This window comes from Crinia signifera, chromosome 1 (assembly GCF_055691185.1).
Source record: "Crinia signifera chromosome 1, ASM5569118v1, whole genome shotgun sequence".
NCBI lineage: Eukaryota > Metazoa > Chordata > Amphibia > Anura > Myobatrachidae > Crinia > Crinia signifera.
In genome coordinates this window covers 476,680,415-476,707,558 of record NC_139217.1, presented here as the reverse complement: position 1 = coordinate 476,707,558, position 27,144 = coordinate 476,680,415, and the positions used below count along the sequence as shown (strand labels likewise).

Here is a 27,144-nt window from a genome sequence, read left to right as displayed (position 1 = left end):
GTAGCACAGGTACATACACCACACAATAGCGCTATTGGCTATACGGATACCCTGTAGCACAGGTACATACACCACACAATAGCGCTATTTGCTATACGGATACCCTGTAGCACAGGTACATACACCACACAATAGCGCTATTGGCTATACGGATACCCTGTAGCACAGGTACATACACCACACAATAGCGCTATTTGCTATACGGATACCCTGTAGCACAGGTACATACACCACACAATAGCGCTATTGGCTATACGGATACCCTGTAGCACAGGTACATACACCACACAATAGCGCTATTGGCTATACGGATACCCTGTAGCACAGGTACATACACCACACAATAGCGCTTTTTGCTATACGGATACCCTGTAGCACAGGTACATACACCACACAATAGCGCTATTTGCTATACGGATACCCTGTAGCACAGGTACATACACCACACAATAGCGCTATTGGCTATACGGATACCCTGTAGCACAGGTACATACACCACACAATAGCGCTATTGGCTATACGGATACCCTGTAGCACAGGTACATACACCACACAATAGCGCTATTGGCTATACGGATACCCTGTAGCACAGGTACATACACCACACAATAGCGCTATTTGCTATACGGATACCCTGTAGCACAGGTACATACACCACACAATAGCGCTATTGGCTATACGGATACCCTGTAGCACAGGTACATACACCACGCAATAGCGCTATTGGCTATACGGATACCCTGTAGCACAGGTACATACACCACGCAATAGCGCTATTGGCTATACGGATACCCTGTAGCACAGGTACATACACCACACAATAGCGCTATTGGCTATACGGATACCCTGTAGCACAGGTACATACACCACACAATAGCGCTATTGGCTATACGGATACCCTGTAGCACAGGTACATACACCACACAATAGCGCTATTGGCTATACGGATACCCTGTAGCACAGGTACATACACCACACAATAGCGCTATTGGCTATACGGATACCCTGTAGCACAGGTACATACACCACACAATAGCGCTTTAATGACAGATTCCCTTTAGAATACTTGGCTGTAATCCGTTACATTCAGAAAAGCACAGAATTATATATAGAAACCGGACGGACATTCACCAGAAATAAACGTCAACACTTCAAATTCCCCTTTTCCCATAAATGATCTCAAATATATTTAATATGTATTAAAAAAATATCAGTAGAAAACACATTTAGCTTATTCCATTCCACACAATGAGATTTTCCTTTGGTACCGCCCATCTAGGAGTCTGGCAGACGGAACCGGGGTACGCTATGCAGAACTACATCTCCCAGCACCCCCGGCTAGCTTATCTATAGTAGAACATTAAGGAACCCTATATACTAGGAGTCCAGGAGATATAGATCAGGTCTGGCCAATCACTGGCTCTCCAGCTGTTTACACATCCCAGCATGCTCTGCCACACTTTAGCATTCCATAATAGCAATACTGTGGCAAAGCATGCTGGGACTTGTAGTTTCAAAGCAGCTGGAGAGCCGCAGATTGGCCAGGCCTGAGATAGATCATCACACGTACGTTAGAGAGTTTACATCAAGCCAGTTTAATAGTTAGCACACCATGGGGCCACAGTGCATAAGGGCCCCATGCACTACCCAAGGGTGAGAAACAGACACAGGAAGACTGGAGGCTCTGGTGGGGAATGTCCCATATACACAGCACTGTGTCCACCCCACTGGAGACCTCATTACTCAGAGTCCGTGTGCTATGCCGCGTGGCAGGCAGGGGTCAGCCCAACTGGGCGGACCAATGCACACACACCCCCTGTCTGTCACTCAGCCTGCGAGCACGTGTGTGCTGGCGATAATGACCCAAAACAGCGGAGGATTCACACCTGTACAAATATAAACTCTGCAAATGATCACAAAAATCCCCACAACCTGAACGTAAACAAGCAGATTACATGGCCTGAGGTGGGGGTAAGAGCAAGTACCTGTGCCCCGTCACCCTGCAGTGTAGCTCTGAGCTAGGACTGACCACACCTAACTCTGCACATGTTACATCTGCCCCCTGCAGTGCAGCATGGTGTTACCCAGGTGCCCAGTTACTGGCTACTTCTGCATGTAGCCCACACATGCTGGGCAGCTTTATTCTCACACTGCAATGTAGCTATGAGCTAGGACACACCCCTCCTACACCTACCTCTCTGCACATGATACATCTGCCCCCTGCAGTGCAGCATGGTGTTACCCAGGGCACAGTTACTGCTCTTTACGCTCACCTCAGAATCAGAATACTTTCTTTAACTATCATTTAGGAGAAATAACTGGAGGGCAGAATATGGCAATAATTAGTTGTCTCTGAGGAGAGATTCGCAGTTGTACCCCAGCTACTATATACAGATGAAGCAGGATTTCAGCAATTAGCGTTCCAACTAACACTGAGCAGCTATAATACCTTTCTGCTGAAATGAAGGCGTATATGTGACATGGGATATGTGCTTGGTGATGCGCCACAGTGTACTCCAGCTGTACCAAAGCACAGACAGCACCATAGAAAGTGTACAGCTGCGCTGCTGCCGTTACCGCCAAAGGGCCCATTACTGCTGTTCATAGAAACTTCTAGGTGTGAGCCGTAAGTAGCTGAATCATGGAGCCTAAATACTGATATAAGCAGCAATAACGGGAGACAATGGAGGATGGTGAATCGCAGCGAAGTAGCAAGGCACTTATAGAAGGTGGGAGATGGGGCCTGGCCTCAGGGGGGGGGGGGGGGGGGGGGGGATAATAGCACAGCTTCAGTTCCAGGCACGTCCGAGGAGGAGAACATCCTGGGGCCGCAGGTTTGGCGCCGACATGACATTATCCTATTTCTGTGCACCCCTAAGATCCTCTCCGGGAACCCACACAATGCGCCTTGTTCCCAGAGGCTTGTAAACACAATGGCTGAAAATTCAGCCGGCAACAAAATAATTCCTATATGTCCTGCGTTCCCTTTAGGCCAGAAGACGGCTCCAGTCCTTGGGGCGGGGAATTGGTTTAGCTCCAGCAAATACAAATGGTGGCTAGGGACACTTATACCAACACAGAGCAACCTACACCGATGAGCGCCACAAACACAACAAAGCATATGGCGGCTGCTGGAGATGCGGAGCAGAAAGTCCACAAATCCTCCTAAAATGATGTATCCCCCCACAGGACGGGACATCGCAGGTACGTCCCCAACTCCTAGTCACACTGGAAGCACATGGATATTGGAGATAAGCTGCAGCTGATAAGGACAGTCGCTTCTTTTCCGGCATCAGCGCTGCCTGAGATAAAGTGCGTAACAGCGACTAGTCCCGACTCAATGCGCCGCAGACCGGCATCAGTCTCCGGGTCTCTCAGCCCATCCTCAAACCAAACCAGCAGCCATCGTTGTATATTACAGAGTGCAAATTAGTTACAGAATAATGGGAAAAGTCGTTTTCTTTCTCGAGAAGTCATTAATCTTTTCAGATTGGTACGTACGTAACTGTAACAGGGTGCCCAGGCAGACAGGAATATCCTTAAAGCATGGCTTGGACGTGTAATTTGAGGATGGCTCGGAAACACACGATTAATACTCTCTGCGCTAGCATGACGTGCTGGTGCAATGTAAAAAAAAAAAAAAAATGGTATACTGTTAGTCATGGCCGAGTCACATCTAAGTAGAGACCGTATCGGTTAAGACACCCAAGTGAAATAGGCCACTTCATCCAAATCTACCGGGTAGTCCGTCAGGAGCACGGGAGTCCTCTGGAAGAGTTCTCCCTTGTAGCTGCGCCACTTTCCGGCAGGAAGGTAGACATCCCGCTCCTGTTTCCCAGGCTCCAGAACTGGGGCCACCATTAACGTGTCCCCTATGAGAAACTGGGAATCAATTTTATGCGCAGCCTCGTCGTTCGGAGAGATCCACCAGATGGGCCGAATGATAGGATCTCCGGTGTCTGTGACTTCCCCGGCAAGCTCTAGTAGTAGCGGGGCCACCAAGGACTCATGGATCCTGGTGAACTTCTGAGCGATTTCGATGACCTCCTTATCGAAGAGCCACGGTGGAATAGAGAACTGCATGGAAGGCATGAACGCAGAGACCTCCAGCCACCGGATGTAAAGCTCTTTCATATCCTTTGTGAAGTTTGTGTAGGAGTTCCCACCGATCATGTCCGGCAAGATGAAGGGATACCCAAGCATGCTGATGGTGAGGACCGTTGGTATGATGGACTTTAAACCCAGTTCGTAGCCCCACACCGAGTCCCGGTCTATGATCCTGAAGAAACAGGAGATGTTTTGCGACTGATAACCAACCCTCAACTCCGCAAGGTCATAAAACTGATCAGCCATTTCGGTGTACCGCCGGCTGAACATGTTGGGATCGGATAATGGCTGAAATGTACTGAACTGTGACGGGAGGTAACTGGTTTCTCCGGCATCAAACTTAAATGATGAAATGCCGTACTTGGTCCGAAGCTGTCTCAGGTTATTCTGAAACCATTCCTTTGTGCTGGGGTTGGTAAAATCTAGGATGGCTCCGATCCCGTTCCACCACTGGACCATGGCAGGTAGCCGCCCGCTGGGTTCCTTCACAAACAGTCCCTTTTCTATGCCGACACCGAAGTTGGAGGAGTTGTAGTTGACAAAAGGATGAATCCAAAGCGTCACCTTGAAACCATCTTCCTTCAGCTTTTTGAACATGGCGGTGGCATTAGGAAACTTGACAGGATCAAAGTCAAAGTCACCATAGTGGTTTGTGTACATGTCATCGATTTCTATATGGCTGTAATTGAAATTGTACTTCTTTATGCTTTCCGTGAAGTTCAGAAGCTTCTCCCGGTCAATGGCAGTTTTGTACAGCGCCCACGTTGACCAGATCGGATACTTGAAGGCACTTTCTGAAGGTATCCTGCTGGGCTTGTTGAAATATCTCCTCACCATGTACTTGTGAATGGAGGTGACATCAGAACCCACGCACACCCTGTAGCTTAGTTCCGGGAAGGGTGGTTTTCCGGGGGGAGGCTTGTAAGGGGAATCTTTGTATCTTGCTTCAAAGAAAAAGACCTTCTCTGTACTGTTCCAGCCGAGGTGGAAAGGAACTGAGGCATTGATTTTAATAGCTGTCGCATTGGACGACAGCCAGTAACTCTCCAGAATTCCACCAAAGCTATCTCTAAACGAGTAAACATCACCCGTTATGAAGGGCTTGGGCTCCTGGTATCCAGACAGTTTAATTGGCCAGTGCTGTGTGCCCATTTCAGCCCCGCCGTACCAATAAGCATTATCCCAATACATGGTGTGCTTGATGGCGGTATTGGTCACAAACTCCTCCCAGCGGACGCGGTAACACATTACGGTGTCTTTGTCCTTCTTCACGGTCTGAACGAAGAACTTCAGCTGCCCCTTGTCGGATCTGGCACAAGATAGAATTTCTCCATACTTGGCGCAGGAATCTAGATTTAGAACACCAGACTGGAAGGCCATCCTGAAGACCACCTTCCCCTGGTGGTTGTGTATAATGAACCCATCTTTCTTCAGATACAGCAGCTCCGTCTTTAGATAATCGGCTTTGCGGAGAGAGATGGAGTAGTAGCACCAGGAGACCACGGCACAGATGACCAGTGTAATGCCCAGTAGGACTGCGATTATCAGCGGCTTCTGCTCCTTCGGAACCTTCTGTTTGACCGGGGTGATGTTTTCCGGCAAGAAAGTGTACATGGTGCTGGTCTACTGCTTCCGAATTACCGACAAAGCAATGGACGATACTTCAGGCCTAGAACAGAAGAAGACCTCAATTAGATCCCTGTACATACAAGTCACATGGAACAGACAAGTCATGTATCATTTATTGCTCATGAATACGAGGTAAAGAGGAACATGGAACACATTCCTATAATAATAATAATAATAATAATAATAATAATAATAATAATAATAATAATAATGTGCAGTTCCCATACACAGGGCAGACCGATATAATAGGGGCGCTGGGGCAGGGTTGAGGGTACAAAAACAAAACAGTCATTTTGTACCTGCACTAATTGGCTGAACGCATCCTACCTGCTTCATTTATAGCCTGAAATGTAGGGATCAGCTGGGACAGGCCCTGTCCCATATACACGTGCCCATACACCTATCCCCGAATCACAGCCCCGTGCAACAGGCTACGCACTCTGCAACTAATCCATGCCAAACCCAAGTACATAGGGTCAGATTCAGTAAAACAAAAAAGCAAGTAAGTGTTTGAGACACACTATGCGGCCACGCAGGGGAGCAGATGCATTTATATTGTTTCTGTGCAGGTTAAATACTGGCTGCTTTTGCATGTAGCCAGCAGATGTAAGACCGCTTTATACTTGCACTGCAATTTTAGTTTGACCCCACCCACATCTAAATCTCTCTGTACGGTACATCTGCCGCCTGGTTTTGCCCATTTGCATGCGTTTTCGCCTTGCTAACAAAGCTAACACTATAAGCGCGCTAAGATGCACAATGAACGCCAGCGCCGCTATGTATTGCTACACTGTAGCTGCGAATCTGGGGGTAATTAGGACCTGACTTTGCTCGCAGGGGGTATGGACGCATGTGCACAACAATACATGCGCAGTCTTGGTTGCCAATTCGCAGCCTAGAAATTAGGGCAGAATCAGGCGCTCTGTAACCCGCGGTCAGAGGACAGGACACCCCCCCCAACACACACACAGTGGCGGTCACTAGGAATAACACCAGCAAAAACTGTATATGTCCCGGATGAAGGAGCGCGGCTTACAGGACTCCTCAACCTACCACAGCGAGGGGCATCCGGGGGGACCATACAGTCTCCTGGTCTCATTCGCTAATGCCCTGTTTAGCGTCAGCGATCGGGAAGGGGCGAGGAATCCCCCAGCACATTATATTGCCCCAGTAATGAGATTCACACCCTACAGGATCCGCGTTACCACAGCACACATTCATAGCTCAGTGAACTGGGAGCCGCACAAACTGCCACAACTACACAAGTATATACTGAATACACAACAGCACAGCACACACCTCCGGCAGTGTACAATCTTCTCCACAACAAGTAACACTCACCAGCCAGGGACTCACCGGATCCGACAAGGAGTCACAGGGTTTTCCCTTACAGAGCCCAGAGCTCCTGTCTGTACATCTACAGAGGACGCTGATAGCAGAGAGCAGCAGCTCTCACTTTTAGTGAGTATACAGGAGATAATGTGAGTACTGTCCCAGGAAGACCTCTCCTTACACGCAGCCTGAATGTAACTGCAATAAGCCGGAGGATTCCAGTTACCCCACAGCCACTGGGCATGGAGTCAGAAGAGACGGGCACATCTGCCAGGAAAGTCATCTGACTCCGAGAGTTGTGAAACTTGTTACTGTGTGCCAGTGGTGAGGCCTATTTATACATATATATACCCAGTGCTGGAATCAGGTCACACGCAGTGTCAGACTGCTCTGTGCCGTACCGAAGCAGATCACCCTGCATTATATACATCACACACTGCATTATCTCCTGTATACATCACAGACTGCATTATATACGTCACATGCACTGCATTATCTCCTATATACATCACACACTGCATTATCTCCTGTATACATCACACACTGCACTATATACATCACACACTGCATTATATACGTCACAGACGCTGCATTATCTTCTGTATACATCACACACTACATTATATACGTCACATACACTGCATTATCTCCTGTATACATCACACACTGCATTATATACATCACATACACTGCATTATCTCCTGTATACATCACACACTGCATTATCTCCTGTATACATCACACACTGCACTATATACATCACACACTGCATTATCTTCTGTATGCATCACACACTGCACTATATACATCACACACTGCATTATCTTCTGTATACATCACACTGCATTATATACGTCACATACACTGCATTATCTCCTGTATACATCACACACTGCATTATATACGTCACATACACTGCATTATCTTCTGTATAATCACACACTGCATTATCTCCTGTATACATCACACACTGCATTATATACATCACATACTGCATTATCTCCTGTATACATCACACACTGCATTATCTCCTGTATACATCACGCACACTGCATTATATACATCACATACATCACACACACACACACACACACTGCATTATCTCCTGTATACATCACACACACTGCATTATATACATCACACACTGCATTATCTCCTGTATACATCACCCACACTGCATTATATACATCACATACATCACACACACACTGCATTATCTCCTGTATACATCACACACTGCATTATATACATCACACACTGCATTATCTCCTGTATACATCACACACTGCATTATATACATCACACACTGCATTATCTCCTGTATACATCACACACTGCATTATATACATCACACACTGCATTATCTCCTGTATACATCACACACACAGCATTATATGCATCACACACTGCATTATCTCCTGTATACATCACACACACAGCATTATATGCATCACACACTGCATTATCTCCTGTATACATCACACACACTGCATTATATGCATCACACACTGCATTATCTCCTGTATACATCACACACTGCATTATATACATCACACCCTGCATTATCTCCTGTATACATCACACACTGCATTATCTCCTGCATACATCACACACACTGCATTATCTCCTGTATACATCACACACTGCATTATATACATCACACTGCATTATCTCCTGTATACATCACACACTGCATTATATACATCACACACTGCATTATCTCCTGTATACATCACACACTGCATTATATACATCACACACTGCATTATCTACTGTATACATCACACACACACTGCATTATATACATCACACACTGCATTATATACATCACACACTGCATTATTTGGGGGAAGGGGGGTCCTTAGCACCTCATTTGAATAGGTTGTGCATTCTATCATGCTGGGAATGTAGTTCTGCAAAGAAAAAACACGGTGCAGATGCACACTCCACGTTATTAACCAATAATAGAGGATCTTGGTATATTCATTGGCCCAACCAGCATCAAGGTGACCTGGTATCTCTGTTGGGTCCCTAATACTAAGGGCCTGATTCAGACCAGCCCCCCGCCGAATCCGCTCACTCGCATGCAGCCGAACGGGAGAGAAATCATTGTATGGTCACCCTGGACTGACTTTCTAGCATATTCTTCTGGACAAATACGTGTCGGGCGCTGACGTCATCTGCCTGCCCCAAGCAGGCCTCATCCCACCTGCGTTTGCAGGGGTACACCCACCGTTTCCTCGGCAATCCTATGAATCTCTGGGCAGCCCCCTGTGTCCAACCCCTGTCCGCCCATCCTGGAGCGAACGCCATGGCGAATGTGAAACTTACCGAAGGCGTTCGCTCCAAATCCATCCCTAAGACTAGCAAATTGTGCGCATTTTTAGGTCTTTGGGTGAAATAGGAAATGTGGCGGAAAAGTGATGGTGGTTCCCGGGAGGTGGCATCGATTAAGCGGCTGCTCACCCGGGGCACAGACACCAGCGCAGGAGGCCGTGGTCAGATGACGGAGCCCTTATATCAGTCACAGTGATGGCGACACAAGGGGAGGAGTTTGCAGCGGCGTATGCTATCAGATAAAGCCACTCTGTCACGTTCTGTCACCATCTGTCTGTTCTCAAAAACAGAATAAATTATATTTCCGCCAATAAATAGTAGTTGCCAACCTGATATCTCTATCGCTGTTGAGAAGATGACAATCACTCCTACCTCTCAAGCTCGCTGCCTAGGTGTTATCCTTGACTCAGAACTTTCCTTTGTACCCCACATTCAATCTGTCTCAAAATCATGCCACATGCACCTAAAAAACATATTAAAAACTCGCCCTTACCTTACACAAGACACTGCTAACACTCTAATCCATGCTCTCATCATCTCACGCATTGATTATCGCAATAGTCTCCTTATTGGCCTTCCCAATACAGACTCTCACCACTACAGTCCATCCTGACTGCAGCTGCGAGGCTAATCTTCCTAGCCAGACGTTCATCGTCTGCAACGCTACTCTGTCAGTCACTTCATTGGTTACCTGTATTCTACCGTATTCAATACAAAATTATTTTACTTACACACAAAGCCATAAACCAAACTACACCAACATACATATCTTCTCTTATCTCAATGTATCTTCCAACACGACCTCTACCCTCCTCCCAAGATCTGCGTCTCTCATCCACACTCATTACTCGCTCCCATTCCCGACTGCAGGACTTTCTACGGGCTGCACCCACTCTGTGGAATGCCCTCCCAAGCACAATAAGACTCTCCTCCAGTCTCCAAACCTATAAGCGTTCCCTAAAAACTCATCACTTCAGGCAAGCTTATCAAATTCCAGAACCAGTCATAGAACCTTCATTCTGGTGGAATCGATGCAATAAAGAATACAGTATCTATCCATATGTATCAATGCCTATTTCCCTATAGATTGTAAGCTTGCGAGCAGGGCCCTCCTACCTTTTGACTGTCTATAAATACCTGTTTTGTTGTATCACTGTCTGCTATTGTAAAGTGCAACGGAATATGCTGCGCTATAAAAGAAAATGTTAATAAATAAATAAATAAATAAATAAATAAATAAGGAGCCAGCACAGGGGAGCGGGTAACCCAGTGGTCTATTTCAGGGATGGGACAGGGGAGCGGGTAACCCAGTGGTCTATTCCAGGGATGGGACAGTATATTAATAAAATAAGTAGCTAAGATCACAATACTAGAACCACAGAGCCGATGCCGCCTGGTCAGGTAGCGCCGTACACTGCAGCCCCACAAAATAACAATACCGAGAGGTTCTCCACCATTCAGGGCAGGAAAGGGTCAATAAAAGCAATGCCTCCATAAAACCAAGAAGATGCCAGGACCAGTAACAGCCGACACACAGCCTGGTACAGAGGAGATTCCAGAGACGGTGGAGACAGACAGACCCCATGTAATAAGCATCGGACTCCAGCATACGCACATTATATATATTACTTACAGCGCTCCCAGGACTGACTAACGCTGGGTCACTGGCACCAGCCGCAGCTGCAGTGTGTGAGCCTTGGGGAACACAGAGTCAGGAACATCCGAAGATACAGGTCACATGACACCGATGCTACAAGTGCAAAGTCCACGCACCACTATCACTACAGCACACAGGAAGGGGGTGGGGGGCGCACAGGATAACACACTCCTAAAGCTGCATACACACTGTCCTATATGGGGCGCACATGCTGACGGCACACTATCGATAGACTGCGCATGGCCCGTAGTACACATGGCACACGGCTGTCCTGCAATCAAATCATCATACTTTTTTTTTTATTTTTTAACCAGTGTCAATCACCTTTTTTCAAAGTGATTGACAGAAAGTAGAGTATTGTGGGTGTCGCCCTGGCCATTTTCTGGGAGTGGCTGGGACACGCTGGCGTGCCCAGGTGTGTGAGGCGAAGTCATGTGATGTCAGTTCCATCCCCGATCAGCCTGATTCTATCACAGCCGCTGAGTAACGGCCCATACACACTGGGCGACTATGAGCTGAAAGTTGCTCAAAACAGGAGGTTTGAGCGGCTTTCAGCGCAAAGCCGCCCAGTATGTATGGCCCGGCGATGATCGCTGCTGCACACTCCCGAGAAAGCCGCTGGTTACACCAGCAGATGAGCGGCTTTCAGGACGGCTTTGCATAGCGCTGCGCTATGCAACGACGTCCTCCCACCTTCATCGGCGCCGGGTGGTGTATGCACTGAGCGGCTTTCCCCGCAGCGATGAACGCGATCAACACTGTCAATACACGCTGGGCATAGTCACCGAGTGTGTATGGACCTTAAGTTCTGGGCTAAGCACACACTGCACACACTGGGGAATCATTACATGGTGAGGGGTGTGGCCAGGTGTGTGAGGGGAAGTCATGTGATGTCAGCTCTGCCCCCAATCAGCCTGATTCTATCAAAGATATATCGTTTGTAAAGATCTGTACACACACAGCCCCCCCATCTCCCCTCTCTCTGTACACACACAGCCCCCCCATCTCCCCTCTCTCTGTACACATACAGCCCCCCCATCTCCCCTCTCTCTGTACACATACAGCCCTCCCCATCTCCCCTCTCTCCGTACACATACAGCCTCCCCATCTCCCCTCTCTCTGTACACATACAGCCCTCCCCATCTCCCCTCTCTCTGAACACACACAGCCCCCCCCCCCCCATCTCCCCTCTCTCTGTACACACACAGGCCCCCCCCCCCCCCCCATCAACCCTCTCTCTGTACACACAGCCCCCCCCATCAACCCTCTCTCTGTACACACACAGCCCCCCCCCCCCATCAACCCTCTCTCTGTACACACACAGCCCCCCCCATCAACCCTCTCTCTGTACACACACAGCCCCCCCCCCCATCAACCCTCTCTCTGTACACACACAGCCCCCCCCCCCCCATCAACCCTCTCTCTGTACACACACAGCCCCCCCCCCCCCCATCAACCCTCTCTCTGTACACACACTCCCCTCTCTCTGTACACACACAGCCCCCCCCCCATCAACACTCTCTCTGTACACACAGCCCCCCCCCCCCCCATCAACCCTCTCTCTGTACACACACAGGCCCCCCCATCAACCCTCTCTCTGTACACACACAGCACCCCCCATCAACCCTCTCTCTGTACACACACAGTCCCCCCCCATCTCCCCTCACTCTGTACACACACAGCCCCCCCCCCCATCTCCCCTCACTCTGTACACACACAGCCCCCCCATCTCCCCTCTCTCTGTACACACACAGCCCCCCCCATCTCCCTCTCTCTGTACACACACAGCCCCCCCCATCTCCCCTCTCTCTGTACACACACAGCCCCCCCATCTCCCTCACTCTGTACACACACAGCCCCCCATCTCCCCTCTCTCTGTACACACACAGCCCCCCATCTCCCCTCTCTCTGTACACATACAGCCCCCCCATCTCCCCTCTCTCTGTACACACAGCCCCCCCCATCAACCCTCTCTCTGTACACACAGCCCCCCCCCCATCAACCCTCTCTCTGTACACACACAGCCCCCCCCCCCATCAACCCTCTCTCTGTACACACACAGCACCCCCCATCAACCCTCTCTCTGTACACACACAGCCCCCCCCCCCATCAACCCTCTCTCTGTACACACACAGCCCCCCCCCCCCATCAACCCTCTCTCTGTACACACACAGCCCCCCCCATCAACCCTCTCTCTGTACACACACTCCCCTCTCTCTGTACACACACAGCCCCCCCCCCATCAACACTCTCTCTGTACACACAGCCCCCCCATCAACCCTCTCTCTGTACACACACAGGCCCCCCCATCAACCCTCTCTCTGTACACACACAGCACCCCCCATCAACCCTCTCTCTGTACACACACAGCACCCCCCATCAACCCTCTCTCTGTACACACACAGCCCCCCCCCCCCCATCAACCCTCTCTCTGTACACACACTCCCCTCTCTCTGTACACACACAGCCCCCCCATCTCCCCTCTCTCTGTACACACACAGCCCCCCCCATCTCCCCTCTCTCTGTACACACACAGCCCCCCCATCTCCCCTCTCTCTATACACACACAGCCCCCCCCCATCTCCCCTCTCTCTGTACACACACAGCCCCCCCCCCATCTCCCCTCTCTCTGTACACACACAGCCCCCCCCATCTCCCCTATCTCTGTACACACACAGCCCCCCCCCCATCTCCCCTATCTCTGTACACACACAGCCCCCCCATCTCCCCTCTCTCTGCACACACACAGCCCCCCATCTCCCCTCTCTCTGCACACATACAGCCCTCCCCATCTCCCCTCTCTCTGTACACATACAGCCCTCCCCATCTCCCCTCTCTCTGTACACATACAGCCCTCCCCATCTCCCCTCTCTCTGAACACACACAGCCCCCCCCCCCATCTCCCCTCTCTCTGTACACACACAGCCCCCCCCCCCCCATTAACACTCTCTCTGTATACACAGCCCCCCCCCCCATCAACACTCTCTCTGTACACACACAGCCCCCCCCCCATCAACCCTCTCTCTGTACACACACAGCCCCCCCCCCATCAACCCTCTCTCTGTACACACACTCCCCTCTCTCTGTACACACACAGCCCCCCCCCCCCATCAACACTCTCTCTGTACACACAGCCCCCCCCCATCAACCCTCTCTCTGTACACACAGGCCCCCCCATCAACCCTCTCTCTGTACACACACAGCACCCCCCATCAACCCTCTCTCTGTACACACACAGCCCCCCCCCCATCAACCCTCTCTCTGTACACACACAGCCCCCCCCATCAACCCTCTCTCTGTACACACACAGCCCCCCCCCCCCATCAACCCTCTCTCTGTACACACACTCCCCTCTCTCTGTACACACACAGCCCCCCCATCTCCCCTCTCTCTGTACACACACAGCCCCCCCATCTCCCCTCTCTCTGTACACACACAGCCCCCCCCATCTCCCCTCTCTCTGTACACACACAGCCCCCCCCATCTCCCCTCTCTCTGTACACACACAGCCCCCCCATCTCCCCTATCTCTGTACACACACAGCCCCCCCCATCTCCCCTATCTCTGCACACACACAGCCCCCCCCATCTCCCCTATCTCTGCACACACACAGCCCCCCATCTCCCCTCTCTCTGCACACACACAGCTCCCCATCTCCCCTCTCTCTGCACACACACAGCCCCCCCCATCTCCCCTCTCTCTGTACACACACAGCCCCCCCCCATCTCCCCTCTCTCTGTACACACACAGCCCCCCCCCCATCTCCCCTCTCTCTGTACACACACAGCCCCCCCCATCTCCCCTCTCTCTGTACACACACAGCCCCCCCATCTCCCCTATCTCTGTACACACACAGCCCCCCATCTCCCCTCTCTGCACACACACAGCTCCCCATCTCCCCTCTCTCTGCACACACACAGCCCCCCCATCTCCCCTCTCTCTGTACACACACAGCCCCCCATCTCCCCTCTCTGTGTACACACACAGCCCCCCATCTCCCCTCTCTGTGTACACACACAGCTCCCCCATCTCCCCTCTCTGTGTACACACACAGCCCCCCCCCCATCCCCCCTCTCTCTGTACACACACACACACAGCCCCACCCATCTCCCTTCTCCCTGTACACACACAGCCCCCCCCATCCCCCATCTCTCTGTACACACACACACACAGCCCCACCCATCTCCCCTCTCCCTGTACACACACAGCCCCCCCATCTCCCCTCTCTCTGTACACACACAGCCCCCCATCTCCCCTCACTCTGTACACACACAGTCCCCCCCCATCTCCCCTCACTCTGTACACACACAGCCCCCCCCCCCATCTCCCCTCACTCTGTACACACACAGCCCCCCCCCCATCTCCCCTCACTCTGTACACACACAGCCCCCCCCCATCTCCCCTCTCTCTGTACACACACAGCCCCCCCCATCTCCCCTCTCTCTGTACACACACAGCCCCCCCCATCTCCCCTCACTCTGTACACACACAGCCCCCCCATCTCCCCTCTCTCTGTACACACACAGCCCCCCATCTCCCCTCTCTCTGTACACACACATCCCCCCATCTCCCCTCTCTCTGTACACACACAGCCCCCCATCTCCTCTCTCTCTGTACACACACAGCCCCCCATCTCCCCTCTCTCTGTACACACACAGCCCCCCCCCATCTCCGTGTACACACACAGCCCCCCATCTCCCCTCTCTCTGTACACACACAGCCCCCCCCCCCCATCTCCGTGTACACACACAGCCCCCCCCCCCATCTCCCCTCTCTCTGTACACACACAGCACCCCATCTCCCCTCTCTCTGTACACACACAGCCCCCCATCTCCCCTCTCTCTGTACACACACAGCCCCCCATCTCCCCTCTCTCTGTACACAAAGCCCCCCCATCTCCCCTCTCTCTGTACACACACAGCCCCCCATCTAACCTCTCTCTGTACACACACAGCCCCCCATCTCCCCTCTCTCTGTACACACACAGCCCCCCATCTCCCCTCTCTCTGTACACACAGAGCCCCACCATCTCCCCTCTCCCTGTACACACACAGCCCCCCATCTCCCCCCTCTCTCTCTGTACACACACAGCCCCCCCCCCCCATCTCCCCTCTCTCTGCACACACACAGCACCCCCCCATCTCCCCTCTCTCTGCACACACACAGCACCCCCCCATCTCCCCTCTCTCTGCACACACACAGCACCCCCCCATCTCCCCTCTCTCTGTACACACACAGCCCCACCCATCTCCCCTCTCCCTGTACACACACAGCCCCCCATCTCCCCTCTCTCTGTACACACAAAGCCCCCCATCTCCCCTCTCTCTGTACACACACAGCCCCCCCATCTCCCCTCTCTCTGTACACACACAGCCCCCCCCCCATCTCCCCTCTCTCTGCACACACACACACAGCACCCCCCCATCTCCCCTCTCTCTGTACACACACAGCACCCCCCCATCTCCCCTCTCTCTGTACACACACAGCCCCCCCCCCCATCTCCCCTCTCTCTGCACACACACAGCACCCCTCCCATCTCCCCTCTCTCTGTACACACACAGCACCCCCCCATCTCCCCTCTCTCTGTACACACACAGCACCCCCCCATCTCCCCTTACACACACAGCCCCCCCCCCCCCATCTCCCCTCTCTCTCTCTCTGTACACACAGCACCCCCCCCATCTCCCCTTACACACACACAGCCCCCCCCCCATCTCCCCTCTCTCTGTACACACAGCCCCCCCCCATCTCCCCTCTCTCTGTACACACACAGCCCCCCCATCTCCCCTCTCTCTGTACACACAGCCCCCCCATCTCCCCTCTCTCTGTACACACACAGCCCCCCCATCTCCCCTCTCTCTGTACACACAGCCCCCCCATCTCCCCTCTCCCTGTACACACACAGCCCCCCCATCTCCCAGCCCCGCCCCTCCCCTCGCCGGGTCACTCACCCGGGTCCCGCAGCCCGCAGCATTGCCTTTAGGAAGTGCAGCTTTGTTATGATGTTGGAGGCGGCCGCTGATTGGACGGCCGCGTGTCAGGCAGTGTGTGGGCGGAAATGGGTGCGGCCGGTGATTGGACAGAGGACTGGTTTGTCAGATAGGATGTGGGCGGTGCTGCCACCTAGTGGTTTCTGGGAGGTGTAGTTCAGGAGTTGCTGCATGAGAGATGATGTGTCTCTCAGTTCCTGCCCCCAGTGATGTCACGTGACAGGGTCCCAGCTGCAGTGGGGAGGGTTGGGGTGTATGGGGTATGAGGGGTCAGTGTTACCTTTAATCCGGGACACATATTAATTACACAGGTTCTGTGGTTGGCTTTCACCTGGTTTTAAACTGCCACAGAACCTGTGTAATTAATATGTTCCCGGATTAAAGAGGTGAGTTGGTCACCCTAGTGTTACCCCAGGTAGTGACATAAGTAGTGAGGGGGCGGATGTCTGTACCGGAGGAGCGTAGCCACCGCCGCGCCAAAGCGTAATACCGCAAGCCGTAAAGCAGGGATGGGAACCTATTGCCCTCCAGCTGTTATTGAACTACACATCCCAGCATGCCCTGCTACAGTTTTGTTATTTGGCCATGCTTAAATTGTTTCAGGGCATGCTGGGATGTATTGGAGGGCCAAAGGTTCCCTTTCTCTGCCGTACAGTAACCTGGGACGGCCAATCACAGGCACCGGATTGGTCGTTATCATCAATGGTCACCAATACCTGTACGCCATGGAGCAAATCTTAATCAAGCCGACTATAGGTTTTCCTGATGTTAATTCTGTATTTTACAGACGCCATCGATGGAGGATACGTTTTGACTCTGGAGCGTCCGTCGTGTTTGCCACTTCCATTCATAATCAATGAACCCGGCCACCACTTCCTACTGACCTCAGAAGCTTCCATGGTTCCTGTAATACCATACTTGCCTACTATTGAAAACTAGTTTCAGGAAGATTATAGTTGGAAATAGAATTTTGCACAGCCCTCCATTGAGGGGGCGTGTCATGCTCCACCTAAAGGGCGTGTCTAGTTCCATATATGAAGAGATTGTGACCGCAGCACCTAGAAGCGTGGCTGTGTACTGCTACATCTGAAAGACGCTCAAAACAGAGAGCTTTAGCTGCTTTCAGCTCAAAGCTGCCCAGTGTGTATGGCCCGGCGATGAGCGCTCCCACATCATCACCACAGGAAAGCCGACCGTCTGCTGATCAGATGAGCAGCTTTGAGGACGGCTTTGCATAACGCTGGGCTATGCAAAATCGTAACCCCCCCCCCCCACTGGTGACTGTGCAGTGTGTGTGGACCTTTAGATCCAAATGTAGATGAGCAGCAAAGCAGTTAGTAAGAGATACTATACTTGGTAACGTGCTGGGTAATGGTGCTGATTATTCAATGTAAATGTATCTGTCTCTCATTCCTTTTCCCCAAAATGTAACAGTGTAATGTGGGCTAGGTGACATGAGGGAGATTGCTAGACTAATGAGGGAGAGAGGGAGATTGCTGCTATGTCAGTGAGTCTCCTGCAGAATGCAGGAGGGGAGGTAACTATGATGTAACAGTGTAATGTGAGCTAGGTGACATGGGGGAGATTACTAGACTAATGAGGGAGAGAGGGAGATTGCTGCTATGTCAGGGAGTCTCCTGCAGAATGCAGGAGGGGAGGTAACTATGATGTAACAGTGTAATGTGGGCTAGGTGACATGGGGGAGATTGCTAGACTAATGATCGAGAAAGGGAGATTGCTGCTATGTCAGGGAGTCTCCTGCAGAATGCAGGAGGGGAGGTAACTATGATGTAACAGTGTAATGTGGGCTAGGTGACATGGGGGAGATTGCTAGACTAATGAGGGAGATAGGGAGATTGCTGCTATGTCAGGGAGTCTCCTGCAGAATGCAGGAGGGAAGGTAACTATGATGTAACAGTGTAATGTGGGCTAGGTGACATGAGGGAGACTGTTAGACTAATGAGGGAGAGAGGGAGATTGCTGCTATGTCAGGGAGTCTCCTGCAGAATGCAGAATGGGAGGTAACTATGATGTAACAGTGTAATGTGGGCTAGGTGACATGAGGGAGATTGCAAGACTAATGAGGGAGAGAGGGAGATTGCTGCTATGTCAGGGAGTCTCCTGCAGAATGCAGAATGGGAGGTAACTATGATGTAACAGTGTAATGTGGGCTAGGTGACATGAGGGAGATTGCTAGACGAATGAGAGAGAGAGGGAGATTGCTGCTATGTCAGGGAGTCTCCTGCAGAATGCAGGAAGGGAGGTAACTATGATGTAACAGTGTAATGTGGGCTAGGTGACATGAGGGAGATTCTAGACTAATGAAGGAGAGAGGGAGATTGCTGCTATGTCAGGCAGACTCCTGCAGAATGCAGGAGGGGAGGTAACTATGATGTAACAGTGTAATGTGGGCTAGGTGACATGAGGGAGATTGCTAGACTAATGAGGGAGAGAGGGAGATTGCTGCTATGTCAGGGAGTCTCCTGCAGAATGCTAGAGGGGAGGTAACTATGATGTAACAGTGTAATGTGGGCTAGGTGACATGAGGGAGATTCTAGACTAATGAAGGAGAGAGGGAGATTGCTGCTATGTCAGGGAGTCTCCTGCAGAATGCAGGAGGGGAGGTAACTATGATGTAACAGTATAATGTGGGCTAGGTGACATGAGGGAGATTGCTAGACTAATGAGGGAGAGAGGGAGATTGCTGCTATGTAAGGGAGTCTCCTGCAGAATGCAGAAGGTGAGGTAACTATGATGTAACAGTGTAATGTGGGCTAGGTGACATGAGGGAGATTGCTAGACTAATGAAGAGAGAGGGAGATTGCGGCTATGTCAGGGAGTCTCCTGCAGAATGCAGGAGGGGAGGTAACTATGGTGTAACAGTGTAATGTGGGCTAGGTGACATGAGGGAGATTGCTAGACTAATGAGGGAGAGAGGGAGATGGCTGTTATGTCAGTGAGTCTCCTGCAGAATGCTAGAGGGGAGGTAACTATGGTGTAACAGTGTAATGTGGGCTAGGTGACATGGGGGAGATTGCTAGACTAATGAGGGAGAGAGGGAGATTGGTGCTATGTCAGGGAGTCTCCTGCAGTATGCAGGAGGGGAGGGAACTATGATGTAACAGTGTAATGTAGGCTAGGTGACATGAGGGAGATTGCTAAACTAATGAAGGAGAGAGGGAGATTGCGGCTATGTCAGGGAGTCTCCTGCAGAACGCAGGAGGGGAGGTAACTATGATGTAACAGTGTAATGTGTGCTAGGTGACATGTGGGAGATTGCTAGACTAATGAAGGATAGAGGGAGATTGCTGCTCTGTCAGGGAGTCTCCTGCAGAATGCAGGAGGGTAGGTAACTATGATGTAACAGTGTAATGTAGGCTAGGTGACATGGGGGAGATTGCTAGACTAATGAGGGAGAGAGGAGATTGCTGCTCTGTCAGGGAGTCTCCTGCAGAATGCAGGAGGGTAGGTAACTATGATGTAACAGTGTAATGTAGGCTAGGTGACATGGGGGAGATTGCTAGACTAATGAGGGAGAGAGGGAGATTGCGGCTATGTCAGGGAGTCTCCTGCAGAACGCAGGAGGGGAGGTAACTATGATGTAACAGTGTAATGTGTGCTAGGTGACATGTGGGAGATTGCTAGACTAATGAAGGATAGAGGGAGATTGCTGCTATGTCAGGGAGTCTCCTGCAGAATGCAGGAGGGTAGGTAACTATGATGTAACAGTGTAATGTAGGCTAGGTGACATGGGGGAGATTGCTAGACTAATGAGGGAGAGAGGGAGATTGCGGCTATGTCAGGGAGTCTCCTGCAGAGTACAGGAGGGGAGGTAACTATGGTGTAACAGTGTAATGTGGGCTAGGTGACATGAGGGAGATTGCTAGACTAATGACGGAGAGAGGGAGATTGCTGCTCTGTCAGGGAGTCTCCTGCAGAATGCAGGAGGGGAGGTAACTATGATGTAACAGTGTAATGTAGGCTAGGTGACATGGGGGAGATTGCTAGACTAATGAGGGAGAGAGGGAGATTGCGGCTATGTCAGGGAGTCTCCTGCAGAATGCAGGAGGGGAGGTAACTATGATGTAACAGTGTAATGTGGGCTAGGTGACATGAGGGAGATTGCTAGACTAATGAGGGAGAGAGGGAGATTGCTGCAATATCAGGGAGTCTCCTGCAGAATGTGTATTATACAGCACATGGAGACTGGTGCGGCGCTGTGTATTATACAGCACATTGGACTGGTGCGGCGCTGTGTATTATACAGCACATGGAGACTGGTGCGGCGCTGTGTATTATACAGCACATGGAGTATGGTGCGGCGCTGTGTATTATACAGCACATGGAGTCTGGTGCGGCGCTGTGTATTATACAGCACATGGAGACTGGTGCGGCGCTCTGTATTATACAGCACATGGAGACTGGTGCGGCGCTGTGTATTATACAGCACATGGAGAGTGGTGCGGCGCTGTGTATTATACAGCACATGGAGACTGGTGCGGCGCTGTGTATTATACAGCACATTGGACTGGTGCGGCGCTGTGTATTATACAGCACATGGAGACTGGTGCGGCGCTGTGTATTATACAGCACATGGAGTATGGTGCGGCGCTGTGTATTATACAGCACATGGAGTCTGGTGCGGCGCTGTGTATTATACAGCACATGGAGACTGGTGCGGCGCTGTGTATTATACAGCACATGGAGACTGGTGCGGTGCTGTGTATTATACAGCACATGGAGACTGGTGCGGCGCTGTGTATTATACAGCACATGGAGACTGGTGCGGCGCTGTGTATTATACAGCACATGGAGACTGGTGCGGCGCTGTGTATTATACAGCACATGGAGTATGGTGCGGCGCTGTGTATTATACAGCACATGGAGTCTGGTGCGGCGCTGTGTATTATACAGCACATGGAGACTGGTGCGGCGCTCTGTATTATACAGCACATGGAGACTGGTGCGGCGCTGTGTATTATACAGCACATGGAGACTGGTGCGGCGCTGTGTATTATACAGCACATGGAGACTGGTGCGGTGCTGTGTATTATACAGCACATGGAGACTGGTGCGGCGCTGTGTATTATACAGCACATGGAGACTGGTGCGGCGCTGTGTATTATACAGCACATGGAGACTGGTGCGGCGCTGTGTATTATACAGCACATGGAGACTGGTGCGGCGCTCTGTATTATACAGCACATGGAGACTGGTGCGGTGCTGTGTATTATACAGCACATGGAGACTGGTGCGGCGCTCTGTATTATACAGCACATGGAGACTGGTGCGGCGCTGTGTATTATACAGCACATGGAGACTGGTGCGGTGCTCTGTATTATACAGCACATGGAGACTGGTGCGGCCATGTGTATTATACAGCACATGGAGACTGGTGCGGCGCTGTGTATTATACAGCACATGGAGACTGGTGCGGCGCTGTGTATTATACAGCACATTGGACTGGTGCGGCGCTGTGTATTATACAGCACATGGAGACTGGTGCGGCGCTGTGTATTATACAGCACATGGAGACTGGTGCGGTGCTGTGTATTATACAGCACATGGAGACTGGTGCGGCGCTGTGTATTATACAGCACATGGAGACTGGTGCGGCGCTGTGTATTATACAGAACATGGAGTATGGTGCGGCGCTGTGTATTATACAGCACATTGGACTGGTGCGGCGCTGTGTATTATACAGCACATGGAGACTGGTGCGGCGCTGTGTATTATACAGGACATTGGACTGGTGCGGTGCTCTGTATTATACAGCACATGGAGACTGGTGCGGCGCTGTGTATTATACAGCACATGGAGACTGGTGCGGCGCTGTGTATTATACAGCACATGGAGACTGGTGCGGTGCTCTGTATTATACAGCACATTGGACTGGTGCGGCGCTGTGTATTATACAGCACATGGAGTCTGGTGCGGCGCTGTGTATTATACAGCACATGGAGACTGGTGCGGCGCTGTGTATTATACAGCACATGGAGACTGGTGCGGCGCTGTGTATTATACAGCACCGGGAGACTGGTGCGGCGCTGTGTATTATACAGCACATGGAGACTGGTGCTGCGCTGTGTATTACACAGCACATGGAGTCTGGTGCGGCGCTGTGTATTACACAGCACATGGAGACTGGTGCGGTGCTCTGTATTACACAGCACATGGAGACTGGTGCGGCGCTGTGTATTATACAGCACATGGAGACTGGTGCGGCGCTGTGTATTATACAGCACATGGAGTCTGGTGCGGCGCTGTGTATTATACAGCACATGGAGACTGGTGCGGCGCTGTGTATTATACAGCACATGGAGACTGGTGCGGCGCTGTGTATTATACAGCACATGGAGACTGGTGCGGCGCTGTGTATTATACAGCACATGGAGACTGGTGCGGTGCTCTGTATTATACAGCACATGGAGACTGGTGCGGTGCTGTGTATTATACAGAACATGGAGACTGGTGCGGCGCTGTGTATTATACAGCACATGGAGACTGGTGCGGCGCTGTGTATTATACAGCACATGGAGACTGGTGCGGCGCTGTGTATTATACAGCACATGGAGACTGGTGCGGCGCTGTGTATTATACAGCACATGGAGTATGGTGCGGCGCTGTGTATTATACAGCACATGGAGACTGGTGCGGCGCTGTGTATTATACAGCACATTGGACTGGTGCGGCGCTGTGTATTATACAGCACATGGAGGCTGGTGCGGCGCTGTGTATTATACAGCACATGGAGACTGGTGCGGCGCTCTGTATTATACAGCACATGGAGACTGGTGCGGCGCTGTGTATTATACAGCACATGGAGACTGGTGCGGCGCTGTGTATTATACAGGACATTGGACTGGTGCGGTGCTCTGTATTATACAGCACATGGAGACTGGTGCGGTGCTGTGTATTATACAGCACATGGAGACTGGTGCGGCGCTGTGTATTATACAGCACATGGAGACTGGTGCGGCGCTGTGTATTATACAGCACATGGAGTCTGGTGCGGCGCTGTGTATTATACAGCACATGGAGACTGGTGCGGCGCTGTGTATTATACAGCACATGGAGATTGGTGCGGCGCTGTGTATTATACAGCACATGGAGACTGGTGCGGCGCTGTGTATTATACAGCACATGGAGACTGGTGCGGCGCTGTGTATTATACAGCACATGGAGACTGGTGCGGTGCTCTGTATTACACAGCACATGGAGACTGGTGCGGCGCTGTGTATTATACAGCACATGGAGACTGGTGCGGCGCTGTGTATTATACAGCACATGGAGTATGGTGCGGCGCTGTGTATTATACAGCACATGGAGACTGGTGTGGCGCTGTGTATTATACAGCACATGGAGTATGGTGCGGCGCTGTGTATTATACAGCACATGGAGACTGGTGTGGCGCTGTGTATTATACAGCACATTGGACTGGTGCGGCGCTGTGTATTATACAGCACATGGAGACTGGTGCGGTGCTCTGTATTATACAGCACATGGAGACTGGTGCGGTGCTCTGTATTACACAGCACATGGAGACTGGTGCGGCGCTGTGTATTATACAGCACATGGAGACTGGTGCGGTGCTCTGTATTATACAGCACATGGAGACTGGTGCGGCGCTGTGTATTATACAGCACATGGAGACTGGTGCGGTGCTCTGTATTACACAGCACATGGAGACTGGTGCGGCGCTGTGTATTATACAGCACATGGAGACTGGTGCGGCGCTGTGTATTATACAGCACATGGAGACTGGTGCGTTGCTCTGTGTATTATACAGCACATTGGACTGGTGCGGCGCTGTGTATTATACAGCACATGGAGTATGGTGCGGCGCTGTGTATTATACAGCACATGGAGTATGGTGCGGCGCTGTGTATTATACAGCACATGGAGACTGGTGCGGTGCTCTGTATTACACAGCACATGGAGACTGGTGCGGCGCTGTGTATTATACAGCACATGGAGACTGGTGCGGCGCTGTGTATTATACAGCACATGGAGTCTGGTGCGGCGCTGTGTATTATACAGCACATGGAGACTGGTGCGGTGCTCTGTATTACACAGCACATGGAGACTGGTGCGGCGCTGTGTATTATACAGCACATGGAGACTGGTGCGGCGCTGTGTATTATACAGCACATGGAGACTGGTGCGTTGCTCTGTGTATTATACAGCACATGGAGACTGGTGCGGCGCTGTGTATTATACAGCACATGGAGTATGGTGCGGCGCTGTGTATTATACAGCACATGGAGTATGGTGCGGCGCTTTGTATTATACAGCACATGGAGTCTGGTGCGGCGCTGTGTATTATACAGCACATGGAGACTGGTGCGGCGCTGTGTATTATACAGCACATGGAGACTGGTGCGGCGCTGTGTATTATACAGCACATGGAGACTGGTGCGGCGCTGTGTATTATACAGCACATGGAGACTGGTGCGGCGCTGTGTATTATACAGCACAGACTGGTGCGGCGCTGTGTATTATACAGCACATTGGACTGGTGCGGCGCTGTGTATTATACAGCACATGGAGACTGGTGCGGCGCTGTGTATTATACAGCACATGGAGTATGGTGCGGCGCTGTGTATTATACAGCACATGGAGACTGGTGCGGCGCTGTGTATTATACAGCACATGGAGTATGGTGCGGCGCTGTGTATTATACAGCACATGGAGACTGGTGCGGCGCTGTGTATTATACAGCACATGGAGACTGGTGCGGTGCTCTGTATTACACAGCACATGGAGACTGGTGCGGCGCTGTGTATTATACAGCACATGGAGTATGGTGCGGCGCTGTGTATTATACAGCACATTGGACTGGTGCGGCGCTGTGTATTATACAGCACATGGAGACTGGTGCGGCGCTGTGTATTATACAGCACATGGAGTCTGGTGCGGCGCTGTGTATTATACAGCACATGGAGACTGGTGCGGCGCTGTGTATTATACAGCACATGGAGTCTGGTGCTGCGCTGTGTATTATACAGCACATGGAGACTGGTGCGGCGCTGTGTATTATACAGCACATGGAGACTGGTGCGGCGCTGTGTATTATACAGCACATGGAGTCTGGTGCTGCGCTGTGTATTATACAGCACATGGAGTATGGTGCGGCGCTGTGTATTATACAGCACATGGAGACTGGTGCGGCGCTGTGTATTATACAGCACATGGAGACTGGTGCGGCGCTGTGTATTATACAGCACATGGAGACTGGTGTGGCGCTGTGTATTATACAGCACATGGAGACTGGTGCGGCGCTCTGTATTATACAGCACATGGAGACTGGTGCGGCGCTGTGTATTATACAGCACATGGAGACTGGTGCGGCGCTGTGTATTATACAGCACATGGAGACTGGTGCGGCGCTGTGTATTATACAGCACATGGAGACTGGTGCGGCGCTGTGTATTATACAGCACATGGAGACTGGTGCGGCGCTGTGTATTATACAGCACATGGAGACTGGTGCGTTGCTCTGTGTATTATACAGCACATGGAGACTGGTGCGGCGCTGTGTATTATACAGCACATGGAGTCTGGTGCGGCGCTGTGTATTATACAGCACATGGAGACTGGTGCGGTGCTCTGTATTATACAGCACATGGAGACTGGTGCGGCGCTGTGTATTATACAGCACATGGAGTCTGGTGCGGCGCTGTGTATTATACAGCACATGGAGACTGGTGCGGTGCTCTGTATTATACAGCACATGGAGACTGGTGCGGCGCTGTGTATTATACAGCACATGGAGACTGGTGCGGCGCTGTGTATTATACAGCACATGGAGACTGGTGCGGCGCTGTGTATTATACAGCACATGGAGTCTGGTGCGGCGCTGTGTATTATACAGCACATGGAGACTGGTGCGGTGCTCTGTATTATACAGCACATGGAGACTGGTGCGGCGCTGTGTATTATACAGCACATGGAGACTGGTGCGGTGCTGTGTATTATACAGCACATGGAGACTGGTACGGCGCTGTGTATTATACAGCACATGGAGACTGGTGCGGCGCTGTGTATTATACAGCACATGGAGACTGGTGCGGCGCTGTGTATTATACAGCA

The 27,144-nt window shown here is 51.3% G+C and overlaps 1 protein-coding gene across 4 annotated transcripts; it reads right to left on the bottom strand.

The window, feature by feature from the left end:
- Window positions 1–1,162: 1,162 nt before the first annotated feature.
- Window positions 1,163–17,104, bottom strand: MYORG (myogenesis regulating glycosidase). Of its 4 annotated transcripts, none has more exons than XM_083155459.1 (2): window positions 17,014–17,104; window positions 1,163–5,776 (listed from the first exon to the last, which is right to left on the bottom strand). In XM_083155459.1, exon 2 carries the CDS (start codon window positions 5,719–5,721, stop codon window positions 3,697–3,699), a length of 2,025 nt encoding a protein of 674 aa, XP_083011585.1. In that variant the 5' UTR covers window positions 5,722–5,776; window positions 17,014–17,104; the 3' UTR covers window positions 1,163–3,696. The 4 variants fall into 4 exon arrangements, with proteins under 4 accessions (XP_083011585.1, XP_083011586.1, XP_083011587.1 ...); XM_083155460.1 differs by lacking the exon at window positions 17,014–17,104 and adding an exon at window positions 11,039–11,270; XM_083155461.1 differs by lacking the exon at window positions 17,014–17,104 and adding an exon at window positions 7,078–7,232.
- Window positions 17,105–27,144: the final 10,040 nt, after the last annotated feature.

Bases quoted from the DNA above. Each gene is read 5' to 3' on its own strand.
- MYORG (XM_083155459.1), bottom strand. From the start codon at position 5,721: ATGTACACTTTCTTGCCGGAAAACATCACCCCGGTCAAACAGAAGGTT.